Source organism: Gallinula chloropus, assembly GCF_964237585.1.
Source record: "Gallinula chloropus genome assembly, chromosome: 26".
In the NCBI taxonomy this organism is placed as follows: Eukaryota; Metazoa; Chordata; class Aves; order Gruiformes; family Rallidae; genus Gallinula; species Gallinula chloropus.
In genome coordinates this window covers 671,340-690,818 of record NC_140111.1, presented here as the reverse complement: position 1 = coordinate 690,818, position 19,479 = coordinate 671,340, and the positions used below count along the sequence as shown (strand labels likewise).

Sequence of the window (19,479 nt, the reverse complement as noted above, 5' to 3'; positions counted from 1 at the left end):
CCAGAAACCAGTACACAGGCAAGTCAGAGCACAAGACTGCTTCCTTGAAAGGCTGGGATGAACAACACGCCCCACGCCGTATCCTCCTCACTTGTAAGATGCACAAAAATCTATTCCCCAGGAGGCTTTGAAGCTAAAGTTTGGTTTGCAAAGCAGTTTGGAGTGAAAAGACTTTGAGGAAAACCACCAGAAATGTTTTATCAACAACAATCCACAAGTCCTGGGGAAAGCAAGGGACACAGTCCCATCCCCATCCAGTCAGATCTCCATCCAAATGCCAAACGAAGACGTGGACAATAAAAAGCACACGCTGGGTATTTGTGTCCCAGTAATAAAACATTTACTAGAGCAAGCAGAAAGTAAATGCACAGCTGATAAAGAAAACATCACGTCACAAAAACCTGACAGTTTCTGGTACTCTTTCAGTAGAAACAAGACAGAGGTGGGTGCTGACATGTGTCAACAAAAGAGTTCTTCCTTTATGGCGCAAAGGAACAGGTTAAACCCAGGTAACACACACGACCAGTTAAAAAGGGTCAAGCAAGATTGTAGAGTTTTAACTACGTGTCCAATGTGGGGTGATGGCTGAGCTGTTCCACTCCAGCTATCGTTTTTCAGGTTCTCTCTAAGGGCTTCTGAGCAGCAGGTCCCTGAATTTCTGAAGGGAGCCTCTTCATTTAGATACGCCTCATGAGGGGGGGCACCAGCCTATCTACATTTTTGTCCCTTTTTTGTGTTTAGATTTGAAACAAGCACTCAGCCCTCTCAGAAACAGAGGGTGCATAGGCACAGCAGAGACGTGTTTGCTATGCAGGCTTCCGCCAGAGGAAGGTGATATGGAAAGAAGAGGATCTTTAAAAGCAAAAACAACCAACGTGAGCAGTGGGATAGGGATGGATGTACTGGCCACAGACAAGCCAGGGAGTCCGTCCTACACTACATGGGAATTTGTGGGCTGGAGCAGGATGCCTTAACAGCTTCATAAACAAGAAAAAAGAAAAAGAAAAGAAAAAGAAAATTCAACTTGCTTCATCCCACCTTCAGCAACACAAACCGATCCATTCTTAGATGATGGGGAGAGCTGGAAGGGGGAACCTGGGGGGCAAATTATTTGGGGATCAGAGAATATGCCAAAAAAACGAAGTGAGATTGTGGAAGAACTCACCATTCTGAACAAACTGCTGAAAGATGAATATTTAACAGGTGGGTCCTGAGCATCTCTAGATGGACTGGTGTTTTAAATGTCAACGCTGGTTAAGAAAAGACTACTTTATACTTCTATGGACAACAGTTTCTTAACGTTCCAAGGACGTGAAACAGTTTCTTTCTTGTCAAGATCTGTTTAAATTGAGCAGAGAGTCACTTGAGCACTGAATGTTTAAAAGCAGAACCCAGGGAGCTTTATCCAAATGATTTCTCTTTGACTAAGCATCGTGTGTACACATCGTTAGGGCGAATCTGTCCGCGGCTGTACCGGCCCAGACTTGCACAGGGAGTTCGTGTGGTTTCCTTCTCCTCCCACAGCTGCTCCACAGTAACCAAAACCCCCAAGAAATCCTCTGGAAAAAGACACCACGACCTGCAGAGACTCCAGGCTGCGAAACAGCAGCTTTTAACTGTCCCACCGACTCTTCTTACGTTTTGGGGGCTCTGGGACAGCAAACCCATCTGTCTTGTTGTCTCGGCTGTTGGCGTCCTTTCTGCTCTCACCGTTCCTGCTCTCGCTCCTGCCGTCGCTGCTGTTCCTGCTGTCACTGGGGTTGCGACTGCCACCGCCCCCATCAGCGAAGTGCCGGCTCTCGCCGTGGCGGTGGTTGTCGCCGTGCCGGCCCTCTCCGTGGCGGTAAGTGTCACTGTGGCGGCCGCCTCCTTCCCCGTGGCGCTGGACGTCGTTGTAGCGCCCGCCGCCCTCTCCACGGCGCGGCATCTCGCTGTGGCGACTGTTCCGGTTGTCACTGTATCGTTCTCTGGTAACACCCCCGCCGCCGCCGCCGCCACCGCTACCACCAGCGGCAACACCACTGGTGCTGCCGCCGCCTTCTCGGCTGTTGGTGCTGGCGTGTGTGCTGTTGAAGCCGTGTACTCCGGCGCTTGGGAAGGTGGGGACGCTGCTCAGATTCCCTGTGCTGGTGAAACCCGGGACACCCTTGGCTGCTGCGGCGATGGGGCTGTCAGGATTGGCAGCGTTTTGCTGTGCTGACCCGGTCGGTACCGAGTTCAGGCTCCCAGCACTGGTCCAGCCACTCGCACCAGCAGCAGAGCTACCAGTCTTTTGATTATTTAAGCTTGCAGCAACAAAGTGGCTCTTATACTGGGACTGTGGAAAGAGACAGAAAGGGGAAAAAACAAATAAAAAGAGCACGTTTGACTCTCCACCGCAGCACAAAACACACAGTCATCACCCACACACAAGCCTGTCAAATTCTGGGAAGCCCTAGGAAAAAAAGAGTTCAGGCTTGGAGTGACCACATCCCTGCTGCACTTACCAGCACAGCATGAGTAACAGACATCTGCTGCTAGACCACAGAAACACGGGAACTCCTCTGTGGTGGGGTTAATTTTGACACTGAAAAGACTCCCTTCCCCATTTCTTTTGATTGCAATTACACTGTTGCTGCTAGGTGACCTGAATAGGATCAAGCCTCGGAGCAGAATTCAGGAGGGAAAGAGAGCAGAGAGGCAGCAGAAAACAAAGTAAGTTTGGCAGATTAACTTGGCTTGAACACATTCAGTCCAGCCTGCACACTAATTCTGCCACTTCGGAGGTAGAAGAATGCTGAGTGTGTGTCTGAGTGGCTGAGACAACCACCAAACTCAAGTTCTCTCAAGCCAAGAGGGGTTCTGCATTTTCAGGGGAGAAAATAGAATTGTTTGACTCATCAGCAGTAGTTTTTTCCCTTGTTATTTCTTTCCTCTTGAGCTAGAGCTTGGAGCACACACAATTGAACCAACCTGAAAAGCTGCTTTCATGGCTGTCAGTCTGTCTCCCATCGCCCCAGTGGATGGCTTGTAGGCCTCATAGTTACTCATCACACTGTTATTGTTTCCACGGTCCTACGCAAAAAGACAAAGGGCAACTGGAGAGATTTATCCAACACACTTTCAACTCAACCGTTCAGTGATTTTATCTTGACCCAGCACTCAGGAAATACATCTGTGGAGGGTGACAAACTCTGGAGAGCACAGAGCAGCAGAACACTTTGCCCTGTGACCTTGAGGACAACAGGAAAATAAAGCAGCGTTAAGCTCAGCGGCTTGAGTCAACAGTGTAACAGCATCTCCAGCTCCACACAGCACAAGCACAATTCCCAGAGGCCACAGCCAAGCCAGAGCTGTGACTTTTGGAAAGGTGCCGAGCACGCTGTGTGTTCGACACGTTTACAGTTGAACTCTGTCCCCATCAGCTATTTTCCTAACGTGGATGTACCTTAGGAGGTGTTCCCAATGTGCCAAGATTTTTTTGCTGCTGAGAATCACCCTGGAAATGACTTTTCATAGAATTTAACAACATTGATTTTGCATTGACAATCGATTTTGGGAAGAATCTCCAAACACTCTGGATCACTCTCTCCTAACGAAGGCAGCTCTTGACAAGAGGGTAACAGCACAGGACAGTTCAGTTGGAGGTATTTCTGATATTAACTCTGAAATAAGCTTTGAAAGCAGAAGCTATACTCCAGTGCTGAGAAGATTTTTTAAAAACTGAAGTCAATTCTAAGCATAAACTTCCAGGAATCTGTAAATCAGCTTCTTCAGCATCTCTACTTACAGAATTTTCCGACCCCAGCCCGGGACGCTCGCGGTACCCTAAGCCCCCACCGCCGATGTTCAGCTTCTTGCCTTTCCCTCCTTTGAAACGGGATTTCCGGAACCATGGATTCTGGGCAGAAGGAAGACAGATGCTTCTCAACACAGGGAATAAGCAGCTTCATAAACACATGTAATGAGCTCAGAAAAAGTAGGATTTTGAGCACTTCAAAAGAAAAATATAAATATGGCATTTCCTACTCAGCAACACAGCTGCCAAGGGGATGGGATGGGACAGGTGACAGGTGAAACTAAGCTGCAGAAAGGTCTGTCACGTGGGTCTGAAGCTTTTTATTACCAATGGTTTTTATGAAAACATAGTATTTTGTCCTGAACTTTCATCCATGTTAAAGTTCTGTGAGTTTACATTCTAATAAATCCAGGAATAAATGCAATCTCTAACAGCACTCACTTGGGAGCTCTGAACTTGCTCACATGTGGCTTTTATTGATTTAGCCCTTTGCTAAACGAGGAGAAATGAGGTTCTGTCAGCAAAACATCCTGCAACAAGCAGTGGCCAGGAAAGGGCAGTCCGACCAGACCTCCTGTTACCAGATTTTTAAATAATGGTTGGTCATACCTCTTTTCATGCCCTCTAGTTCCTTCAAACCTGAAGAAGCCTGTGATCTAAGCCATTCAACCTCTATCCTCTCAAAAGGCAGCCTGTGGAGCTCTGCCTCACAAATTCCATCCCTTCTGAAACACTACATCTGTACCTCAGAAAAAGGATTTACCTGTAGCAGCTAGTGTCCAAGCTGCTTGGCAATCAAGCCACAAGCATGCTAATTATCTCTGAACTTGGGGATTACCAAAACACCTTTGCTCTCTTCCAGCTACACAGGCAGGAAAAGACAAGAACTTAAGAGAGTTGATGAGTGCAGAGGCACAAGTACAGTTTCTTCAGCTATCCATCATGCCTACATACAGCAAGCCTGCCAGACAGCACTGCCAAGCAGGGATAACGCTCACGCAACAACCGTTCACAAAGTGATTGTCCCTGTAATTATTTCCTAGTTTACCTTTCAACTAAGCTGCATTTCCCAGGTGCCTGCCATGAATGCTTATTGAAAATCTGATCGTAATGATACTGGAGTGCTCTGCTGACATCAGCCAGACTCCAGCTCCTGATTTCCTAGGCAGTTCCTGATCCCAAAATAGATTATATACTGTGTTTCAAAACCTTCATGTATCTTGGATGCTTTCAAAGGCCAGAAAACCCAACAAAATGCCTATTTAAAAAACAGTACAGGTTGCCAAAAGGTCATTGCAAACACATAATGGAGCCAGGAACAATTCCCTGAGCTCCTGATTTTGTGCTGATTGTAAAAGGAACCTTCCTCTACTCAACGAGTTGTGCTTGTTTGTACCTGCATTGCTAGATCCAACAGCTCTTTGGAAACATGTTGATTGGCACCTTCCAGATTTCTGACAAGATCACCAGCAAAGTTACTGTCTTTGGGAGTCAGCAGGGTGTAGGCAACTCCCTTCTCGCCCGCTCTGCCAGTACGACCAATCCGATGGGTGTGTGTGTCTATGTCCCGAGCCACATCGTAATTGATCACAGTCTTAATAGAAGGGATATCCAACCCACGGGCTGCAAGAACGACACAGTGCTAAGTGTGATTAGGACAAATAAACCTCAGAGCAGCCCCTTTCACATCACTTCATTCTGCTCCAGCACAGAAAAGGACTTTCCACAGGAACAGCCCCCAGTTCAGACATCCTTCCTAGGCTAAGCATCCTTCTTAAGTGTGGAAGTAACTAAGAGCAGTAAAAATTACACCAATCCCCAAGTTTACAGGATTAGAGATAGAAGAGATCCCTTTAAATGACTGTCATTCCAAGGAAGAGAAAGGGCTTTAAAGGACACTGAAATTCACTCTTTGTTCAGCTGAACATCTGGGTAAAAAAGCTCTTCTAGAGAAGCCTTCAAGTGTGTCCATTCCCTCTTTGTTTAAGCATGCATAATGCATCAGCTTATTAACAAATAGCAACTACTTCCTTAAGAAGCAGCTGATTTTCTTTCTGTGTATTACAAAGTACCCTTCAGACTGTGATTTAAACATCATTAAAAGACTTTAAAATAGAACCTCTTGCTAAGACTGTACTTCTGAACAAACAGCTGGGACTCTATGCTCAGCAGGCAGATGCCAACCTTGCTGCCTTCTGCTGAGACACGTTAGCTTTTCTGTGGATACCCACAACTTGTATGAGCTGCTGTTTCTTAGGACATCACATACCTGCCACATCAGTAGCTACCAGTATCGGGATGCCCTTTTTCTTAAACTCTGAAATGACTTTATTCCTCTCACTCTGGTCCATGTCACCGTGAAGCAGCCCTAGGTTATGATCCTCCTGCTTAAGGTTATTGGCCAGCTCTTCTGCATTCGCCTTCTTGGTGACAAACAGGAGAACACTCCCAGAAGATGTGAACTCCACGAGGCGCCGGGTCAGCCAGTTCCACTTGCTAGGGCCAGAGGGGAAAATCTCCACAATTTGAGTAACATCTTCATTTGCCTAAGGGGAGAAATAAGACAAGAACTGCAGGACAGAACGGACAGCGTGGCAAACACACACAGATGGCAGAATAACGCGAGGCATTTGAACCAGGTGTGAGAATAAAACGTGGGGAGCAGGGGACCAAAATTCTCCTTTGGAAGAGGTTTCAGCTCTCTCCACCTTTTCGAACTGCTGATCACTATCCTCACAGAGCAGAAAAGGCAGAGGTTGAATGAGTTACTCTGATAAACCTGAGAGGCAAAGCGTAGCCTTTGACTTTAGATCAGTAGGGTGCTAAACTCCATCAGGATGGATACTCGTAATTGGGATGCTCTTGCAACACATGCAACATCTAAAAGAGACTGTCCAAGAGCAGGGTGAGACACAGAGGATGCTCATTGGTAAGAGTTATTCGTATGGCAATCAGAGAAAGTACCCGTGAGCTGTGATGTGTCCTCAGAGCCAGGGGGAGGTACGAACTCCCCATACTCTGCACATTGCAAGTAATACAGGAGCAGTGGAGCACACAGCACTACCTGCAAGGGTCTGAAAAAACTGATTTGTATGCATTTAGCTAGCAGTGATTTCAAGGATGATGCTCTCAGAGTAGTGATTTAGATCACAGAGCAGTAGCCCTGTGATTCACCCAGGAAAGGTGCTTCTTTTCTTAAGCAATGTTTAGGAAAAATGTTTTCCCAGAAAGAAGCTTCAGGTAGCTGTTAATGTCTTTGTTATAAAGGGATACCTCACATTCCTGATTAAAAAAAATAATAGAGAAATACAGAGAGCTGGTTAAAAGACAACTGTTCTGAAGGCATCTTGTAAAATTCCTCAACAGTTTTCATAAGCTATAAACAAAGTTTCTTCACAGCAAGTAAACATCTGCCCACTTCATCATCTTATCACCAAATCCCTCGTCTGCAAATAGTTCAGCTGCAACTGTCAAGTATAGAATCGACATTCCCACATCAAACAGCTGAAAGACATTACAGCCCAAGTTTCAAATCCTTCCTTGCTAAAGCTGTGATTTATTTATAGTTTTGAGACAAACCCAAAGAGTATACTCATTGATCCAGACTAATTAAAAAACGAATTAAAAATCAATCACTGCTTTAATGTTGTTTCACTCCTTGATAAACCCTCCCATCACTACAAAGCTCAATAACATTAAAACTCAAAACCCTATTATTTATTGTTAAGCACAAAGTATTTACTCTGAAATTTAAACAACCACTACTGCAGCTTATAGAAAGTAGCTCATTTCTGCAGCTGCCTCAGAAGTGACGTGGAATTACCTCTCCAATGTCTCCCTGCACGACTCGAATTGGGTCGATCAGAATATCCCGAGCCAGTTTCTCGATCTTCTTCCGGAACGTTGCGCTGAACAAGAGGGCTGGAAGCAAAACAGCATTTGAACTTCCTGGGAAAGAGAGTTTCTTCAACACTGCAGAGACCTTGTGAATGACAACCTGGACAACTGTACTGCACGTCAGTGATGTGGAGTCTGTTTTAGGGGTTCTAATGACAACTACCAACCATACTGTTAATACCTCAAAGTGGAAACGCGTTTTGTGGCATCTGAAATAAAATGTGGATCATAAGTGGAACCCCCATGAACACTCCCTCATGGCAGCTCAGAACACAGGATCTCAAAGCATACTAAAATTAATTCAGCTAATCATCTTTTCCCTGAGTGAAGCCTGCGAAGGGATTACAGGCTGATGAACAAGTATGGGTCTTTAACCACACTCACAAGCACTCCCTCCCAACAGCCCACACAGAGAACTGACACCAGTGGACTCTCATAGAAATCTCATGGCTTGGCTGCATCAAGAACAGGAAATCCAATCTCCCTTTCAGATTCTAACTGGTACCCACCAAACAGCCTCCTTCAACCACCTGCAGTGCAGTCTGAAACACGCATATACTTACTCTGCCTGTCAGGACGCACGTGGCTTGCAATTGATCTGACCTGATATTCTGGAAGGGAGAGGAGAACATGCTGATCAACACTGTGCACTCCTTATTTAGTACAATTACAAAATGCAACTTCTTTGCTTTATTTCACAAGTAATCACAGAAGGAAGGAGTGTCTCTCACTCAGTATTAAACCTTAGACTGTCACTTCCAGGTGCTCTTTGCTGCACAGGGGAAGCTCCTTTGCTGTATAAGGAAACTTTTGGAAGCTCCTTCAGCAAAGAGGTCCCCAAGAAGAGATCTCAGCTGAGTCTGTGCACACCCTGTACAACTTCCAATGTCTCCCTCTTGCTTGTGGTATTATAGTACTGTCAAACCTTTGCTACATCCCATGATGCTTGAGCATGGATTCAAAACCATGCAGATCTGAATGGCCAAACCTCTCTCAGTAATGCAGAGAGTTCTTTCACCACCACTAGTTTGTACACACAGAACCAAAGCACAGAAGGGACTTGCCCCAAAGTTATTCAGCAACTCTTGAGATAAAAATGATGGGTTTTGGGCTCCAACATCAACAGGACTTTGACAATCTTTTTACAGCAACAGATTCTAGACCCTGAAATACATTTCTGTCTATGAAATATTTCCTTAATGTATTTTCAAGTATATGATGCTACAGGAGTTATAAACAGGGAACTAGACACCACTGCTTTCCAAACCAGTGGTCTTTGTTGATTACATACCAAAACCCATGTCAAACATTCTGTCAGCTTCATCAAACACAAGGTAAGTGACTCTTTGAAGGTTTGTAGCTTTCTTTTTCACATGATCAATTAAACGACCCTATTAAAAAAACAAACAGATGTTTTTAAAGTGTATTTTAAGATATAGGCATTCTAGGATTTTGTGATGATTCTATGACTTAAAATCACTGGTTTAGCATCAACACCCATTCTGATCCAGTGTTTCAACCCTTCAGTATCACTGCCATGGGCTCCACACTGATTCAGTAAGATGACACTGAAGTTCACGGCATTCTGGGAATTTTCTTCATGAATCTAAGGCTCAGCAACCAGAAGCTGGTATTCTGCACAACTGACAATGATTCAAGCACATCTTGCTTGCTACTCTGTCTTCTATTGGACATCACACCTAATGTCTTCCAATTTCTTTTGGGAGAAGAATAATCCCAGCATATTTTCTCTCAACACCTGATAACCTGTGAAGAACCCAGATTCCAGTGATCAGAGGACAAATTCTGCATCACTGATGGTGTTTAAAATCAGCTTCAGTTAAGCAACAAAAAAACCTGAATGGTGTGCATACAGGTACTTACTGGAGTGCAGACAACTATCTCTGCCCCTTCCTGGAGGGCCTTGGCTTGCTCCCACATGCTTCCTCCTCCATACACAGCTACAGAGCGCAGGTTATACGCCTTCCCAAAGCGTTTACATTCAGAATGGATCTGAGATTTTTAAACAAAGCACATCACAGTTCCCATTCAACAGATCTGAGAAAAATACATCTGCCTTGGACATAGAGTCCAGCTCTGAAATCCACTTTTCAGAGAGCAACTTAATGAAGCTATTCAGAAATCCCCAGGGCTAATTATTCAATGCTTGTGGATAATTCCCAGTAATTTAATTGGATGCCTGAATAGGTTTCCCAAACATAATTTAACCTGTGGGCTCCTTTTGTATATATCATTTGTGGCAATGCATCCACAGTATTCTTAAAAGTCAGGAATGATAGGGGAGCACTGTAGAAAAATTAGCAGTTTCAGATTTGTCATGATCCTTCAATGAAAAGAGGTGCAAGGAATCGTGAGCTTCCACTGGAAGCATGCTACTAATGAACAGAATAGGTTTTTTTCAAATACTTTACTGAGGTTCTCAGATAATTTCTGCCCAGAATTTGGCTGCCTTCTAGGAGGACAGTGTGGCATGTACATGCTTACTACAAACCTACCTGCTGGCAAAGCTCCCTGGTCGGGCATACGATCACTGCAATGGGGCCATCCCCTGGTTCAAGCTCTTTTTGATCCATGATGTGAATTAACATCGGCCAGATGAAGGCTGCTGTTTTTCCACTTCCAGTCTTAGCTATCCCAATCATATCTCTGCCACTTAGTGCAACTGGAACACCCTAAAAATGAAAAGATTCTAAATTGATATTACAGCTATCATAGCATATTCTTGTCCTAGTTATTACATAAAACCCCAGGTAACAGGAGAAAAGCTCACTAGAGAGGACTCACAACAATGTATGTTGATGCTTACACAGTCTTATTGCCAAGCTCAGGTCTGAATTACTTTGTTTTAAGGGCTGGAAGCAATTATCATGTTACAATTTTGTTGTAAACATGAAATCAATGTTTGGGAGCAGCAGAGCACCCCAAGGATATATTTACATGTTCACAAACGCATCTTGCTCAGCTGTAAGAATGCTAAACCAAATTCTGTTTATTCTTTCTGTAACCACTCAGAGTGCTGAAGGCCTCAGTTCAGCCCTACTGTTGCTGTAAGAGCCTCTTGACCACAGGTGTTCACAAACAGCACGGACTAAGGTCTTAATGGCCAGTCAAATGGTCCAGCTCATAAGGCATTTGCTCTAGCCACCAGAAAAAAAGCACCACTGACACAGCTCTTCTAGTTACAAGACTAAAATACAAGCTGTTAAAGAAACTGGGTTGTCAGTGTATGGCTCTTGGCTGCTATGGTTATTTTTATGGTTATTTTTAATATAATTAAAATGAAATTTTAGAAATGTATGAAAGACTTTTAAGCAAGAGATGCCACCTGCACGTTCTCCAGTCTTCACCAAGAGACAAATGAAGAAAAGAATATGGACACAGTGACAGGGATTGTTTAACAAAAAGTGGGCAAATTTCGAAATAAAACCCAATCAAAGCTATTTTCCTAGAAAAATACAAATTCTTATTCTTTGGAACAGCAATATGTAGGAAACTAGAACTGTGAGCAGGCTCACATGGACCAGGGACCTTCGGATGCGTTCTATTAGCTCTGTTTAGGTGATGGAGAAGTACGAGCACTCACCTGACACTGTATAGGAGTGGGCTGGGTATACTCAGATTTCCTAATTTGATGCATAAGTTGCTCATCAAATCCAAAATGAGCAAAACTGCTGCCAGGCCTTGGAGGAGCTGCACCAGAGACCTTTGAAACAGAAACAGGTATTTCTTCATGAACAGTAAGAGAAAAACGAAGAGCAATTTGTAAAGAAATGAAGTGCTTCTCTGCCTTGGAAACCAGCTTTTTATGTGTTGCACAGATATTAATTATCCAGATGTGTTGTATAAGTAAGACTTTCAGGTACAAAGATCCAGATAATATGTCAATTAACATAGCTACTAAACTCTGTACTTACCTCCTTGTATAATTGGTCTCCTTCTTCCCCAAATAATTCCTTTCACAGAAAGGCACCACACCAATGTATGACAAACAGCTAAGAATTCATTCTTGCTTATACACACTTACAGTTTCTATTCCTAGTTCTTTAGTCCAAGTGCAACAACGCCACTGACCATCTCTGGTGCCCATTTTGAAAATGGAAAACCAAGCTCCCTTAAATCAAAGCCAGTGAAGGTACCAAGAGGCTTGGTAATTCAAAAGCTGGAGTTTCCTGCGAAAATCTTCACTAAAACTACCTGGGTAGTCCAGAAAAAAGAGAAAGAAGATCCTAGGAGGACAGTTTTGTGACCAACCTACCCGGAGATTGAGCTTGTGACGTAACTCCACCACTTGCTGTGGGGTGAGACTGGTGATCTCCTCGTGCTCATCATAGAAATTTTTCTCAAACGGTGGATATTCGATCTGCAAGGGCAATTACTCAGTTAGTCCAGCACTCAAGATCTTCTCTCTGTACATTTAATTTGGGAGGGAAGGGATCCTTTTCAGAAGGAGTTCTTAATTGCAAGACTGTTGGTTTAATATGAAGTCATCTGAAGGTCTTTAGTAAGGCTCCTGAAACACTGCTTGATAACACTGACACACTGCATTTTACTTCTTGCTTTATAGAATGTTTCAGAGACAACAGAATGGAACACATTTCTTACCTCTGAGTGGTCAATAGGTGGGAGAGGATCAATGATTTTTTTGGATGGTGCTATTGGATTCCCATCACTATCATACTCCAGGTTATCCTCTTCCTCCTCTTGGACCACTCCAGCAGTGGGGTTTTCAGCCATGTAGCGAAAGTAAGCTTCCTGCAGCAAAACAGATCAGTAAAATCACATACAATAGGATGCAAAACCACCACTACACCTGTTTAAATTACATACATGCTAGGTGGCTGTTTGCTTTCACACCCACCATTGAGGAAAATAACCAAAAGAGTTGACTAGAACTGGTTCTTTTGATAAATCCCAACAGTTCTGTCCAGGAGGGGGACAGTAAAGACAAATGAAGACGACAACTATAACGTCAGATAGACCACAAAATGCTTTTTAAACTCAAACTTCTCTTACATGTCTGCTGAACAACTCCTCCTACCAAGACTTGTTGTATTTTAACAAAAGAAGCATCTATGAATCACAAAGTACAAACGCTGCAGGTTTTTAACCAAAGAGCACAATCTTACTAAGCACATGACATTTACGTGTCTGAACACACCATGCCAAAGGTAGTTCCCCTCACTGGACTCCAAGCAATTGACACACATCTATTTTTCATCAAGAGAGTCAATGGCAAACAGGAAAGAAACTGTTTCAGAAGAGTTCTTCAAGACAAGCCCAAGTCAGAAGTCACTGTCACCACTGCAACGTGCCACCCTTGCAGCTCACAAGTATGTAGGTGTCCTGCAGAAGCTCACTGGCACACTAAGATGTTTTCCTGGAGAAAACTCCAGTCTCACTTGACTTTCAACCGAGTATTTGAGATCAGATTCTTAAGGCACAGTTCAATTAAGAAGGAATATATATACTCATCTGGCCTTTCCATCTGGAAGGCCAGTTATCACTCAGTCACACAGACAGGCAGACAATGACTTGAACAGCAGCTGTTAAGTCACCTTTGCTCAAACTGTCACACTGCTACGCTCACCAAACTGGAAGCAAAGGCCCAAGGCCAGGCAACCCTTCCCTGCCCTGCTCTGCTGGAGTAACACAACAGCTATTCATGACAACTTAGCAGTAAGATGCATTTTGAAACGAAGACATTTCTCTTTGTTTCTTGTTTCTATTACAGTGATGCTTATAATCCTCAAGCAGAGCTGGAGCCCTTCTGAAAATAAAGAGCAAAAAACCCCGATTCTTGCCCTTAACAGACAGGAAATTTCACTGCAAGCAGCCTCCACAGTTTAAGAGCCTCTCAGTGGTGCTCCACGTCAGCTGATTCCGCTAATTTCAATTTTGGTGAGACCCTCAAATACCCAAAAACCTGCACAGGAAGTTAAAATTCAAATTGACCATATAACAAACCATCTTAAACGGAGTAAAAAAGAATGAAAATTTCTCATAATATTCTTCTTTTGTTTAGTGAAGCACCTAGAAGGGTAGAGGCAGCAGGGTAACCACTACAGCCTCCTGCTGAATCATCCGGACACTGCACATGATACTGGAGTTTTGTTTGTACCTACTAGTTATACATTGGGGGAGGGAAGGTTAAAAAAAAATACAACCCAAACAAAGAAAAAACAAAACAAAAAAAGAAAGTAGAAAGACTGCATAGGAACTCACTTGGTCATCTTCCTCTTCAATGTCATCTCGAATACCCCTGGAAAAACAAGCGGAGAAAAAAAAAACTTCCCTGCAAGTGTTCCACATACTCAGCTCCAGCCACGTGGTTAGTGCTGAGCTCCATGTTTCGTGGAAGACACAACACTAACAACTCAGCAACATTCATAACCCAAACCCATGGAGTTTCCAGATTTGGTGGCATCTGTAACAACAACCCTGCAAAGACTTCTGTTCACTTCTATTAAAGACTGAAAGATTAGGACTCTGTCTTCCCAGCAGAAGCCACAGCAAAGATCATCCTGGTCTAAGCTCTCAATGCTACACAAGTCCCATAAGTGAAGAGGAATATGAGCCAGGAAGTGCAAATCCAGTTCAGAACTTCCCCAGGTGGCGATTTGGATCCAGTGTTCTGTTTCAGGACCATGTATAACCTGATCAACCCTATGCAACACACTCCTACCAAAGCACCTGACATTTATATCAAGAATCAACAGTGTCATTATTTTCCTTGCCCAAACCAGAAAGATAAGCTGCAAAAATGCAAATGGTGTTTTTAAACTCCAAATGTAGTATCCCAATTGTTATGTGCTACCTAACATATCAGCTTTCCAGGAAAGGTCTTAGAACAGTTACAGTTTGAAAGGCTCCCCAGTACTACAGGTGCAGCAGCGCTGAGTTACTTTGCTCACGTAAACGCACTCGTAAACCAACCACCCCCATCACCACAGGGATGGGGAACGAGGAAAAACTGTTCAGGCTGATCTGGAAGGTGGCAGCAGTACAACGTGCTGCCCCCATTCCTGTGTCCTAGAAAGGCTTCTCAAGTGAGAGAACTCTCAGTGCTGTTACATTTTACTGTAGGATCCTGCCATGGATTCTTCCCTCCTATTATTCAATCTGCACTGCACAGAACTTTACCCATGGGGGATATCAGGCGCTGGTTAATGGTGTTTACTAGGGATATTATATTGTCTACAGAACAATCATCATCAAGAAATGGCACTGGAATTCTCAACACAATATAAGACACAGTCAGGCATGTGAATTATAAAAGAGAACTTACTTAACATTCTTTTTTTCTTTGTCTTTGTCTTCAAGTCTCTTCATGTCTCGAGCAGCTTGATCCTGACAGGTCACAAAATTATGGTGTTAAGAAAACTGAGATGATAAAACACGGATGGGAAAAATGTTCTCCCATAACTTGACCATCATGCCACAGACACAACACTTTTTGGATCAAGCTCTCTTGTCCCATATCCTACTATAATTCTCCTTTGAAATCTGTATACTGTAACTTCGTGGCAATGTTGTTGATAAAATACATTCTCTGCATTCCTGCTGAAAACACCCTGACAGAAGCCAGCTAAGAACAGAACTGCAGCTCAGGAACAGCTCATGATAAATACTGATCATTGCAATTCAGGTAGTGAAAGATGCACAAAGCCCTACTTCCATATTCAGACAATGTTCTCTGCTGCATTGCCTTGACATGCTCAGAACAGTTCTATCATTAAGCTACTGTAAATCATATCCTCCTCTCCCCCATCTAATCCAGCTCTGAGTTTTAATGAACACAGCACCTGCCACAAAACCCAAAAGCTAAGTGACATTCTGAACCCAGCAGCCAGAGCCACGGGTGCCATCTGCTGCTCCTGACTGGAGAGAAGTCTGACCACACAAAGGAATAAATACGCCAGGAGCTGGGTCTTGCCTCCACTTCAGCCATGAACGCCTCCAGGGGATCATCGTCGCTGTCAGAGTCCGCTGACTTGGAATGAAACTGCTGGCGAGTGGGGGAATTCTCTGCAGGAATGTATGGCAGCTCCACGTTGCTGGAGTCTTCCTCTTCATCCTCAAAGTACCTGAAAGGAACGAACAACGGCCCAGTCAGCACACTGCCTACAGCACCACGCTGCCTTTCAAGGGTTCTGAGCCAGGTTTCCCACCCAGAGGTGCCCAAGAGAAGTCAGTATGTACACAGGGAGAGATGCTGAGATCAATTCACACTGTAAGCTGGAAGTAGTGGCAGAGCAAACAGACACTACAAAACTCATCTTCCTGAGAGGCTCCCCCAGACTAGTGAGCAGAGAATGCTTTTCTCACCTCCCTTCCTGCAGTTATGTTGCAGCTTTGTGAGGCTGTGCTGCTGAGACAGTTTCTTTAAGCAGCAATTAGAGTTTTCTGCCAGCCCAAACTATAAACAACGAGCAATTCAAGGCCAAAGTCGTGGCCCGAGAGACAGTCGAGCACTTCTGAGAATCACACAGAGGAGAAAACAACCGGCAGCAGCTGCATTTTGCCACTGGAGAAGGAGTGAGAAGATGTAACAAGCTGAGCAGACACCAAGGCCAGGACAGGGCGGGAGAGGAGGTGCCCCAGGTGCCGGAGAGAAAGATGCCCCTGCAGCCTGGGAGAAACCCATGGGAAAGGCCCAGACCCCACCTGCAGCCCATGGAGGGGCTCCAGGCTGAGGGGAGCAGGTTGGAACAAGCCCCTGACAGCACCTGCAGCCATGAGGAGAATCAGAGACACAGAGATGAGTGAGAGTTTTGCATCAGAACAGGTTTGCTGGGGGGAGGTGTATAACCCCATGGAGGACTGGGACTGAGAGACACTGTGATAAAGAGATAAAGCCCTGGGGAAAAGATTCACGTTGGAGAAGTTCATGGAGGACGATCTCCTGTGGGTGAGACCCTACAGTGCAGCAGGGGGAGGGTGTGGAATGAATGCCCCCCAACCCACCCCACACCCCCCAGCTGAGAAGGGAACCAACTTGCAAGGGACTGACCGAAGCCCCCAGCTCCCAGCCCCTGCCCCCCTGTACTGTGAACAGGGGGAAGAAGGGAGTGGAATCATGACTAAAGTCTGCTAAGAAGGGAGTGGTGGGGGCAAAATGCTTTAAGATCTGGTTGTGTTTGTTTTAAGATCTGGTCACGCCCCCAACTCAGGTTTCACTGTTCCTTGTAGTTGTAGTGTAGTGTAATAAATTAGGTCTGAGGACAGCAGCTCTCCAGGGCTGCCCTAGTAGCTCTTTTAAGCATCAAGGTAAGGATGTTTTATTATTATTATTCTCATTTTATAGATGCTGGGCTGACCCCCAGAAAAAGGCTAAATACATGGCCCAGGGTGGCACTCAAAGTCTGCTGCAGAGCAGGGATGGGAGCTCCTGAACACAGCTCAGTACTGCTGTAAACTACCAGTGTTCTGTTACACCCTACGGCAGTGCCAAGGCAGCCACTGATCCCTGAGCAGGCTTTTCTGAGCAACTAAACCTCACAAACGTCACAGGTGTTTCCCCTGACCCTGGAAACTTTGAAACACCAGCACCTAGAGCCAGATGGACACGAGGAATAACTGCACTTACGCATTCTCCTCATCAAAGTTGGCACGCTTTGACCCGATTTTGTAGAAGGAAGGCAGCTGGGGAGGTCCTGATTTTGCAAATGCAGCAGAAGAACCGGCTGTTCCAAAAGCACTGTGAGACTGTTGAGAGAGCTTAGGCTCCTCTTTCTTTCCAGGTGTTATGGCAAATCCACCGAAGCCAAAGCCTCTCTTAGTGCCAGGTCCACCTTTATTCCAATTCATGATGTCCTCAATATACCTGTTAAAATAAGGAAAGATCAATCAATGTCCTTTCTGCTTTAGGTGTGTGTATATATAATTGTCACGACTTTTCTTGTCAGTGGATCACTTCAGTCATGTTAGAGAGACTGAGACCGGTGGAAACAGACAGACCAGAGTTTGATCTGGGCTTTGTTACCCTTTTTGTTTTTCCTGTTTCAATGTATCCACGATTCCAAAAAGAAGAAACCACAGGCTGTCTTCTGACACTGATCACACCTGTCAGTGACGACGTGAGCACCTTTAAGATGCTGCCTGTCTTGTCTGTTTTACAACCTCAGACGAACTCAAAGCTTCGAACATCAGGAGGAACAGGAGATGAAGAGCCAACTCAGTACACATTCTGCACGTGCACACAGGCCCATCCTTGAGTGCTCTGTGGCTTTTTAAGGACCAGAGTATTGCAATCCAGGCATTGCTAGAAAAGCAGGCCCAAAGCAGCATGCAGCACACCGCTCTGTGAGAGCAGGCACATTTCTGCCCTCTTCCTGAGAACACATCTTTACCCATATATATATATATATATCTATGTTCTCCACACTACATTTTTCAGACCACACTCCCCATATTCCACACAACACACCTGTCTATAACTCGGTTTTCTAAGCCAGATGAAGGGAAAACTGAAGCAATATACCAAGATTTACACTTCCCATTCAAAGCAACCCCATTACTCCATCTGCATGGTCAGTCAGTCATACCTTTAAGGCAGCCAAAGCCAGAATGACACCTGCTGCTTTCCCCTGCATTATAATCAGATGGCCCAAAGGCTTAGTAAAGTCTTACTAAACAAATCCTCATGGTCAGTGAGAATCCACCAAGGAGATCACAATTCACCAGCACGAGAAGCACCTTCAGGTTAATCTGAGAGTAAATACTGCTGCTGCCTGTGCAGAACACTGACCAGCTGGGAACTTGTTCAACAGATCTCAGGTTTAGACCAGAGCTCGCTAAGAGACCCTGGGGAAAACTGTTCATCTCTGTGTGCTGACTCCAGTGTCACCTTGTCCCGCTTGCACTGACACGCTCACAGCCTTCACACCTCCAGGAGCAGGGCAGGAAACAGAACAGAATGTGCAACAAAGGGATGAAAAGTGGAACTCTGCACTTCTGCTGCTGACAGCCCAGCGGGTCTTTTAGGGTCCAGCGTTTGATTTTAAGGATTTTGCTTTGATGCAGTTCCCCTCCTCCCCCCACCCCAGAAAGTAACCAGCCTCTGCCTCGGTCACGTTTGGTCTGTTTGCCCGCGGAGCAGCGAGCGTACAGGGGGAGGACTGCTGCAGGGCGGCAGCGCAACCCAGCGAGCCGCAGGGTGACTGCCGCTGCTTCCCGGTGAACGGCGTTCCGAGGGAGGCAGCGGGAAGGCACTGCCCCCCTCTGCGGATCCCCTGGACCCGAGGGACACGCAGCAACGCGCCCTGGCCGTTCCCGCTCCTGGCTGCCGGAGAGGAGGGACCGCCCGCCCGGGTCACCCTTCCCTGAGCACCACAGGGCGCGGAGCCAGGCGGCGCGGAGAGCCCCCTGCGACAGGCCAGGCGCAGCGGGCGGGCAGCTGCGCTCTCCCGGCGCACCGGGCCCGGCGCGGCCCCCTCACGGCCCTTCCCGCCCGCGGGGCCGCGGCGGGGGGCGGGCCCTTTGTGCAGGGTAGGCCGCGGCTGCCCGAGCCCTCGCTAGGCCGCGGTCCCGCCGGCTCCCGCCCGCGAGGGGCGCCGCTGGCCAGTAGGGAAGGAGCCGCCGCCCCGCCCCGCCCGGCCCCGCGTCCCCTCACTCACCGCTCGGGCACCGCAGCCGCCGGCCGCCGCTTCCCCGGTTACCGGGGCGGGGGGTGGAGACGGGACGTACCGACGTACACACGCACCACCGCACGTACGTGCGTGCGTGGCGCGCTGAGGTCAGAGCGCGCCAAGGAGCATGCGCAGTGGCGGCAGGTGAAGCTGCGG

At 45.9% G+C, this 19,479-nt stretch overlaps 1 protein-coding gene across 1 annotated transcript; it reads right to left on the bottom strand.

Annotated features, from left to right (window-relative positions):
* Positions 1-173: 173 nt before the first annotated feature.
* DDX42 (DEAD-box helicase 42) lies at positions 174-17,503 on the bottom strand (the record flags this gene model as incomplete). The annotated part of the gene is made up of 17 exons (XM_084275645.1): positions 174-2,317; positions 2,953-3,054; positions 3,770-3,880; positions 5,175-5,401; positions 6,048-6,324; positions 7,602-7,699; positions 8,239-8,286; positions 8,967-9,066; positions 9,560-9,688; positions 10,192-10,368; positions 11,280-11,399; positions 11,952-12,056; positions 12,299-12,448; positions 13,919-13,955; positions 14,982-15,043; positions 15,630-15,780; positions 17,283-17,503. The coding sequence occupies 17 exons, from the start codon at positions 17,501-17,503 to the stop codon at positions 1,613-1,615; spliced, it is 2,820 nt and encodes a 939-aa protein (XP_084131771.1). The 3' UTR covers positions 174-1,612.
* Between the last annotated feature and the right edge of the window lie 1,976 nt (positions 17,504-19,479).